The sequence below is a fragment of the Sardina pilchardus genome, chromosome 12 (genome assembly GCF_963854185.1).
Source record: "Sardina pilchardus chromosome 12, fSarPil1.1, whole genome shotgun sequence".
Lineage (NCBI taxonomy): Eukaryota > Metazoa > Chordata > Actinopteri > Clupeiformes > Clupeidae > Sardina > Sardina pilchardus.
In genome coordinates, this window is record NC_085005.1 from 9,186,530 (window position 1) to 9,196,529 (window position 10,000).

Here is a 10,000-nt window from a genome sequence, read left to right on the forward strand (position 1 = left end):
AATCATACTCACACAAGCACACTATCTCTTACACTCTCTCACACACACACACATACAGTACACACACATATTTCTCTCTCTCTCTCTCTCTCTCTCTCACACACACACACACACACGCACACACACACACACACACACACACACACACACACACACACACACACACACCTCTGATGTTTACGGGGGCTTAAGTGCTGTGTTTACAGAGGCTGTATCTGGGGCTGTGTACGTTATGTAAACTGGACAGTAATTAGATTTTCAGCTTGGCTGCCCCTCCCTTGCGCTTCTCATCTCACTCAGGCAGAGAGAGGAGAGGAGAGGAGAGGAGAGGAGGAAAAGGAAGATGTTGGAAGAGAATAGCGGAAAGTGCTTCATACCCTTCCACTTAGACACTTCCCTAGAGCACCCCTCTGGTGCTGGTGACGTGTGTGTGTGTGTATATGTGTGTGTGTGTGTGTGTGTGTGTGTGTGTGTGTGTTTAGATCTTGGTTAGACTGTGTGTGCCAAGGCCCAAGACTGTGTGTGTGTGTGTGTGTGTGTCTTGGTTAGACTGTGTGCTAATGCTGAAGATTGTGTGGGGTTGATGTGGGTGGGGTGTGTGTGTAGCTCTTGGTTAGCCTGTGTGTGCTAGTGTGTGTGTCCATCTTTACCAAGTCCTTCATTTTCTGCTGACAAGGGCACGGCTGCATATTAATGGAGCTGAAAGGGTTAGCATGCTATGAGAGTGAGCTTACTACCTGACACGTAGTCTAACACACACACACACACACACACACACACACACACACACACACACACACACACACACACACACACACACTCACAGAGTCGTGTTAATCCAGGTCAGAGACGCGGAGTGAGCATTGATTTCCCAGGATCAGCTGAGCCGTAAGGTGAAAGGGGCTGCAAGGAGAATTCTGCTCTACTGCCAAGCGAGTTCTCTCTCTCTCTCTCTCTCCTTCTCTCTCTCTCTCTCTCTCTCTCTCTCTCTCTCTCTCTCTCTCTCTCTCTCTCTCTCTCTCTCTCTCTCTCTCTCTCTCTCTCTCTCTCTCTCTCTCTCTCTCTCTCCTTCTCTCTGTAGTTTGGCGAGTTTAATCTTGTTGAATTGGTCGCATATTTTCAATAAAAGCAGCCGAGGACATTGTTCAGAGTTACAACATATTGTTCAGAGTTACAACATATAGCAGCATTAAGGAAGTCCGTGGATGTGTGTGCACGTACGTTTGTGTGTGTGTGTGTGTGTGTGGTGCGCACACGCATGTGAATGTGTGTATATGCGCATGCGTGTGTGTTTGTGTCTGTGTGTGTGCGTGCATGCGTGTGTGTGCGTGTGTGTGTTTAACCATTGTACTGTGCTCTGCACTGAGCCCTTCCGCTTCATGCCTGCTGTATTAATATGGTAATACTGACGCTCTGTGCCTGAATGCTGACTGCAGCGCATTGTTGGGGCCTCATGTGACTCCCATGTTTTATATGCACTAGCGACACACACACACACACACACACACACTCCTCTCAATGCAGCAGTTTTTTTCTCCCCCCCTTTCTCTGTCCCTCTCTGTCCTTGATATACCCATCCTCCCCTCCATGTGGGTGTTTACTGGGATCAGTGAAGAGGATGAAACTGCTCTTTTCATTATTTTCATACCTGATATGCCGTCAGATGTCTTTGCATGTCCATGTTTTTGTTGTATTTAATGTACTAAGCTGTGTGTGTGTGTGTGTGTGTGTTTGTGCGCGCCAGATGTATGATTACATTGACCTGTCATTGGAGTGCAGCTCACCACCACAGTGACATCACATACTAAGTGTCACCCGACTTGAGGGTCTCATTGCGTGGTGTCGCCCCCTGGTGTTGAGGTTTATTACCGCACGCACATCCTTTACCTGCCCAATGAAGCACCCATCCCTGTCCCCACCACGGACTGGGCCCACTGGCCACACATTGTTTTACTTTGTGGGATGGTCGTTTTGATATCCAGACTCGACTCCGATGTTAAGTCATGGATACGAGCCACGGGCTCTCGAATGGCCCAGTCGTCCAGCTGGTGATTATTGCGCTCGTTATTGCGTCTTGTCTACCTCCCGGGGGCGGCTCTATGAAACCGGAGCGCAGCAGCGCTTACGGCCGCTTCATAAGAAACATCCTGAAGCCGTCCCTCATGTCTGCGACCGCATGGAACAAGGCCTGAGCGGCTGGAGCGTTTTATGGCCTGTTGTCATGGGTAGAAATAATGGAGGGAGGCTTTTTGAAACCCCTCTCTCTCTCTCACTCTTTCTCTCTCTCTCTCTCACTCTTTCTCTCTCTCTCTCTCACTCTTTCTCTCTCTCACTCTTTCTCTCTCTCTCTCTCTCTCGTCCTCCGGCACGGTGCCTGGCCGGCGAGGCGTGGAGTGAAGGCCTCGCGTATTTCTCCCCCGAGCGAGGGGAGGGGGAACGAGGGCTGGCAGGTTTATGTTCCCCGGCGGGCCGGGAAGTGGAGCGCTCGAGACGACCAAAAGAGCGGAGGAGAGCGAGCGAGAGAAGGAGAGAGAGAGAGAGAGAGAGAGACGGCCAGCACCGGAACAATGCACACACACACATTCATACGCACGCCTTCTGGAATGTTTTGAGAGGAGAGAGAAGATGAAGGACCATGTTTCATACACACTGATTTACCAGCGGCCCAGCTTAGGATGTGTCCGATCTAGACACATGGACTGTGTGTGAGTGTGTGGAGTGGTAGTGCAGTTCATAGGTCACTTGTGGAATGGGCGGACACACACACACACACACACACACACACACACACCCTCTGTCCCAGTATGAGGTTCTTACCTCGGCCCATCCCTCTCCCCTGCACAGAGCTCGCTTCTTTTGCTTCAAAGGCATTCCTCCTCTCCCTGTGTGTGTGTGTGTGTCCGGCACATATCTGTCTAGAGACAAGACTACGCTTCCAGGAATGTGTGTGTGTGTGAGTGAGATGTATTCCAGGTGTAGTGAGGCTATCCCACTGTGGGTGTGGACGAGGCCGTGTGTGTGTGTGTGTGTGCAGAGCTAAAATAAACTCAAAGCCAAAGTCCACTTCTCCTGGAGGAGCAGAGCTCTGAAGGCAGAGGTCCTCTCGGTCAAAGTAGAAATGGGCGTGGGTGTGTTCTACGATTTCACACACACAGAGACACACACACACACACACACACACACACACACCCTGACAGGATACAGAACCTATGCGCTTTGAGGAAACACATGGTACCGCCTCTGCTGCCACCCATTGTTCTGGTTGCCATGGCTCCCAGCATTGTTTTCCCGTGAAATCTGGCCATGTGATTGGGTCCTGACCTCTCAGTCCTGCTCCTGGCTCCCTGCGGAGGAACTGCCACATGAAAGGGAAATCTGCGGGGTGGGTCGGGGGAGATAAGCACAACGTGTCGGAGAAGTTGTCCGAACTTCCCAGAACTTCCCAGATCGGTCGAACCACAAGTGTCCATGTTTGGCTTTTTCAGGATGTTGTTTTTTGTATGAAGCTCGAAAGTGCAGTTGCAAGATGAGAAGGTGAAGACCTTGTGTATTGAGTAACGTTTCCAACTGTTCAGGGGACGCGATTGCAATGTAGGCGAACCCTTGTTCCCTCGTTTTTGGAGGATGAGAATTCTAGCAGTTCGAGCACTTCTTGGTGAAATAAGTGCCGTTTCACACTGTCTGGTTCAAAGCGTCAAAGGTTAAAATGAGTTCAGTCTCCCTCCAGTGCATTAGAGTGAGTTTTTGACTGGCAGGTTTTTCTGGTGCAGCCGTAATGCAACACCTAGAGCATTAAGGCCCACATGGCCCTGGACACTGGATCTAATGGGTGTGGGTGTGCAGCCGAAACCACTCAATTTGTCACCGCTTATTATTGTAAAAAGCCATTGTGCACTCAGGCTGGGATTAGCCAACCAGGGCCTGCTGGCTGCTTGGGGCTGGGGAACTGGAGAGCGACCCTGTGGCACGGGGAGGGAGGAGTGTGTGTGTGTGGAGTGAGAGTCAGGGTGCCGACTGCCGAGTGGCTGGTTGAGTGAGACTGTAAGAAGTGTGTGTGTGTGGACTGGCTGAGCCACATAACAGCTGTAACCGGTTGAGAGTGCTCTGGTTGAATTCCTCCTGTGCGCTTCACAGTCATTTCCTTTGTATTAGCCGGGTTGTTTATAAACCGCTGGACAGTGTTTTATGCAAATTGAAAAAAAAAAAAAAAAAAGAACTTGTATTAGTCTAACCGCCCTAACCTGCAGAGTCAATGTGTAAACCTCAGTTAGTACTGGGCAAATTACGCCAGGGCTTGTGGCAAAACCGAGGCCTCTGGGAGGGGCAACCGGCTACAGCTTCTGTCCCATATACGGGTCCTAGTGCCCACGGGTTCAAGTCTGGCCACGGGTCATTTCCCAGTCCTGCTCCGGCTCTCTCCCCCACTTCCTTCTTGTCAGTCTCTCACTGTACTATCAAAAAAAAAAAAAAAAGGCAAAAAGCCCCTACAAAAACACACAAACAAAACCAAACAAACGCGAGGCCTCTGGGAGGATTATCTTGGGTGGCTGTATGGCTCTGCTTCCCTCCAGCATCCCTCTCCCTTCCCCTCCTCCTGTCCTAGAAACAGCGTCCCTCCCTCACTCACACATCTGCATCTGCTCGGGGAGATGCTCCGTAGAGCTACGGCGAGGAGACTCGTGATGGCATATTTTACAGCGAGACGCAGTGATCAGAAAGGGCATCTCCTCTCTGTGATCATCACAAGGTCACAGCAGACCTCCAAACTTTATGGCAGAGTAGGCGACATCTCTGCTGGCTCTCTCTCTCTCTGGAACTCCTTGTCTTTTCCTCTTTGTGGGCTTTGTGTGTCAGGAAAATGTAATGTGCTTTGAAGCTATTAGATTTAAAGGATTAATAATTGATCTCTCTCTCTCTCTCTCTCTCTCTCCCTCTCTCCCTCCCTCTCTCTCTCTCTCTCTCTCTCTCTCGCTCTCTCGCTCTCTCTCTTCAATTCAAGAAAGCTTTATTGGCATGAACATTTCAGGGACATTATTGCCAAAGTCCGATTACATGTACACGTAAGAGGTTAAAGAAAAATTAATAAATGTTTAACAGTATTGTGGAATTAACATTTAAGAGAACATACAGTAATTTCCCGCATATAAGCCCCGTTGTGTATAAGCCGCCGGACAGTGTTTTATGCAAGTTAATTACCATCTTAACCGCCCCCCTGTATTAACCTCATATCGGAAGACATTTGGCAAAATCAATGTATAAGCTGCGTATAATAGTCGGGAAATTACGGTAGAAGACATAAAAGTAGAACAACAATTCTAACAACTCTCTCTCTCTCTCTCTCTCTTCCTGGTCAGGAGCTGGAGTTCCACGGCGTGATGCGCTTCTACTTCCAGGACCGCGTGGCGGGGAACTTCGCCACCAAGTGCATCCGGGTGTCCAGCACGGCCACCACGCAGGACGTCATCGAGACGCTGGCCGAGAAGTTCCGGCCGGACATGCGCATGCTCTCCTCGCCGCGCTACTCCCTCTACGAGGTGCACGTCAGTGGGGGTGAGTACCGCACATACCTCATCTTCATCAGGCGAGGATGAGGAGGAGGAGGAGGAGGAAGGCCTAAAAGGCCGTTCACACCAAGAACGATAACTATAACGATAGCTACAAAATATCGCTCTCAACAACGTTCATACATAATGTATAGCGATAACGACATGAACGATATCGTTTGGGAACACTTTTGAGCAATTTTGAGAATGATAAAAAATCTAACAGCCAATCAGAACCCATCACATTTTAGCCATCACATTCATTTACACAAGGAAAGACTTTGCTTGTCATTGGTCTGTGTCGACGCTTTTATCGGTATGGTTTAGTTATGCTTATCGTTCTTGGTGTGAATGATAGGTGAACTGTACATCTTTTAGACGTGTAGTTGTGATGAGCAGATAGGCTGTCTGGGCTTTTTCTTTTCAAGCAAGATGAATGCACTGAACTCTGGAAAGCCAGATTGCAAGACTTTTGTGGATTTTTAAGTGATGGTCATGGCAGTCTTGTTGATGTTCTCAGTAGTTCTAGATATGAGCGCTTAATCAATTATATTGAGTGAAAAAAATATATTTTTAGAACATTTAGTCATATTTGGCATAGCGTATAGGCATCGGGCTGTGCATGATATGAGGGTCAAAGCAGAGGCACTACAGAGTGCTGTGCTGAGATTCAGTATGAAGTCTGTGTGTGTGTGTGTGTGTGTGTGTGTGTGTGTGTGTGTGTGTGTGTTCAGCTGCCTCGGGTGTCTGATGGGCCGTATCCGATGACGCGCTCCATCTGAGAAAGAAGCTGTTCCCACTTACCCACTTGTCTCACTCAGGCACACACCACTCTATTTATGATCCGTGACTGAGCTACGTCTCCCGTGGTGTGTGTGTGTGTGTGTGTGTGTGTGTGTGTGTTTGGTTGAGCGAGTGGACTTTGCTGTTGGTTCGAGGTCCCGGATGAGCAGGCCCACTGAGCGGAGGCTTTGTTATTTCTCAGGCCTTCTGCTGTAGCTGCATTGTCAGTGTGATTGTCAGCATTTGAATGCAGTCCATTCATGCTGCTGTTGGAATGAAACACTCGCTTTGTCGCTGATGTGTTGAACATGGTGTCTGTTGCAGTAGCCTGCAACAAGTTAGAATTCATTATACAGGCTCATCTGGGACTATTGAACTGAAGTCAGGGATGACTATGATAGTGTTGTTGTTGTTGTTGTTGCTGCTGCTGTTGCTATTGTTGTTGTTGTTGTTGCTTTTGTTTGCTGTTGTTGATTGTTCTGATGGTACGCCACCCCTCTCCGGCAGAAGAACGGAAGCTGGACCTGGACGAGAAGCCGCTGGTGGTGCAGCTGAACTGGAACAAGGACGACCGCGAGGGCCGCTTCGTGCTCAAGAACGAGAACGACATCATTCCCAAGGTGAGCACCTGTCCCGTCCCAACACACCGCAATCGTGTGTCCCCAAAAGTCCCGACACGTGATCGTATCCCCAAAAGTCCCAGTAGACTCTGAAGACCACATAGGCCGAAACCCTTAAATGGGGTAAAGCTCAAGAGTGCGTTTACTTTTCATCCAGAGTGCTTTCTTTATTTACGCACCCAAAACTCTTTTTTATGTTGAGTTGAGCGCACCTATTTCTTCCCCAAAGTCCCAACACAGTTCTGTCCTCACAATCTCCCGACCCCAGTGCAGCGTGTGTTAACCGTTTCATTGGTAAGGACTCTGGCGACATATTAACCCCATCAAGCCAAACACCTGTAGCGCACGCGAGGGGGAATGTAAATGCCTGGGAAGTTGAGGGTGAACGGAGGGTCATGTCAACAGGCCAAACAGCACACCGTTATCAAGATGGCCTGGAGATGACCATAAAGATACAGCGCAGAGTGTTATCGGGCGGGCCCTTATTTACGAGCTGGCGCTGAAGACACAGGTGGAGAGTGTAGGTGGACACGGCCTTATTTACTAGCCGCTAAGACATGGGTGGAGAGTGTACAGTAGGTGGACACGGCCTTATTTACTAGCCGCCACTGGCCCCACTCAGCGCTTCTGCTGGACGTTCCCTCGGCTCTCAGGCCAGGGGTGGACATTGGCACCGGCCAACTGCCAAACGCTGCTAAAATACGAAAGTAGCCGGTAGATTTCCGACACAACAAAGTAGTCATTTTCATTTTGAGTGGCTGGTGAATTAGACCAAAGATCCGCCCAGTAGCGGGAAGATACACATTTTTGAAATGTAATTTACACTCGATAGCCTCAGGTTATAGACTACTACTGCTGTTCCTTCCCCACAGCCTCGGGTTCTAGACTTGTAGTACTGCGGTTCCTTCCCACGCGGATTAGATGGCTTCCCTTTCAGTGAGGTGCACTGTTTCCAATAGTGATTAGAGAACACGAGTTGAGAAAACCCTCTTATGGTGATGGGTTCACTGGTCTGAAAAGTGTTACTTCCTCTATGTGTGATCGTGCGTGTGTGTGTGTGTGTGCGTGCAAGAGGGAGGTTTGCTGTTAAAGGTAAATGCACAGTACTTCTCTTCCTTGAATCCCAAACAATGCAACATTTTTCCCAAACGCACACTCTTTCCCCGCCTGGCCTGAGGATACTTACACAGCTTCAGCTGTGTGTGTTTGTGTGCTGGACCTCCTGTGATTGCACTTTAACCAGTAGTAATATCACTGCTGTAATCCAGGGAGCCATAAAAAAGCTCTTTCCAACACTCACACACACTCCTCTCCTAAACACATGCACTCTCCCAAACACACCCTCCTCTTCCAAACACATGCACTCTCCGTAACACATGCACTCTCCCAAAAGCATGGAGGCCGCCTGTAGACATCATGACACCCCCCCCCCCCAGCCAGTTCTCGTCCACAGCTGTTAGGGCAGCGAGGCCTCAGTGTTCACTTGCACTCTTTAAACAAATGTGCTGGAAACAACACCAACTGTGTTGGCCCTAGCTGGACAGAGATGTGTTTAAAAACAGCACAATTGTGGTGTTTTCAACAGATGATGCGGGACCAAGCATGAACTGTGACACACACACACACACACACACACACACACACACTCACTGCATCACTCTTCAGGTCACTGAGGAGTCAGAATCTCAGTTGTGTGTGTGTGTGTGTGTGTGTGTGAGGGAGCTTTTTACATGCCTTTACGCTTTGGTAGTGGAAATGGAAACTTAAGCAGTGGAAACACACACACACACACACACACACTCTTACGCAGATTGCTGATCTTGGGAGCAACTTACCCAGCACCATTTCTGCTCTAATCATCCCCAGGGAGAGGTAACCATGTCTGGTGGGTGGGGATGTGTGTGTGTGTGTGTGTGTGTCTGTCTGTCTGGTGGGTGGGTGTGTGTGTGGAGGCCTCATGCTTTCCACCGGATCAGTGGCAGGTTTAGGAGGGCCTGTCTGCTCACACACACGCTCACTCACACATTCACTCGCCCATCCATACGGGGAAGTAGTTTTTAAGCACAGGACTGTGCATGAATGGGCATTTGTCCACACATTTGCTAGTTATCCATTAACTTTAAAGCTGCAGTTGGCTAGACTGGCAGATTGAGGGAGCATGGCCAACATTTTGAATGTATACAACTCATTGAGTTTGTGCTTGTTAGTGACTGTGCACAAACTGTGATTGAACTGTGATTGATAGTCAGATCTGCCAATGATCATACAGCCCTGTGCTTATTGGACCAGAAGAACCAGGAACAGTGGATCTCTGCAAACAAAATGACAGGCTCTAGGTGGAGGTAGCAGCGCAGGTTTTTTTTTTCTAAAACCGGTTGATTTATGTTGCTCTGTCGGAGCATACTGTCGGTTTCAGTGAATATGATCAAAACCATCTTGCCAACTGCAGCTCTAAGAGGACTAGTCTAGTGGACGTCATCGTAGTTGGTGCTGCAAATGTGTGCCGGTGTGGAGGAAAGCCTGATTTGAAAGATGATATAGGTGGTTCTGTTAGAGGTTACGCTAGACTGTTTGTTTTGTGCGGATAAAGTGTCTGTTAATATTCCTGAATACCGGACATGCAGAAAATCTACCGGGCACATTTTGAATAGCCACATAATTGCCTATGCATTTAAACGGCAATAAATCTCAGCTATATTTTCTCTAGGAATTCCTGCTTACTTGCATACTCTTGCATGAATCCGGAGTGCCTTAGAGACCCTGGAAGTGAATGAGCGAATGCCAGATAGCCTCTGGTCCACATTAACTTACGGGATCTTTAGATAACGGATCTTGGAATGTTGGAACATCATCATATTACCCACAATTCCCGAAGGCGCACACTGATGTCAGTTCAGTGTGGGTGGTGTGACCTGTGGTTGCCGAGTGCTGAGTTAACTGTGTGTTGTTATTCCGGGGAATCATTGGGCTGTGTGGAAGGAAAAAAATTCTCTTTATATTTGTGAAGCAGGTGGATGCCTCAGATGTTAGTAGCTAGTCCAACGTCAATCACTG

At 48.8% G+C, this 10,000-nt stretch overlaps 1 protein-coding gene across 7 annotated transcripts in view; it reads left to right on the forward strand.

The window, feature by feature from the left end:
• afdna (afadin, adherens junction formation factor a) overlaps nucleotides 1-10,000 on the forward strand; it is a 125,644-nt gene that overhangs the window by 41,867 nt on the left and 73,777 nt on the right. For 5 of the 7 annotated variants that reach the window (XM_062551558.1, XM_062551563.1, XM_062551564.1 and 2 more), the window contains exons 2-3: nucleotides 5,355-5,550; nucleotides 6,834-6,946. In XM_062551558.1, the coding sequence (XP_062407542.1) occupies nucleotides 5,355-5,550; nucleotides 6,834-6,946 (309 nt within the window). The remainder of the gene's footprint in view (nucleotides 1-5,354; nucleotides 5,551-6,833; nucleotides 6,947-10,000) is intronic. The other 2 variants (XM_062551559.1, XM_062551561.1) reach the window with 1 other exon arrangement.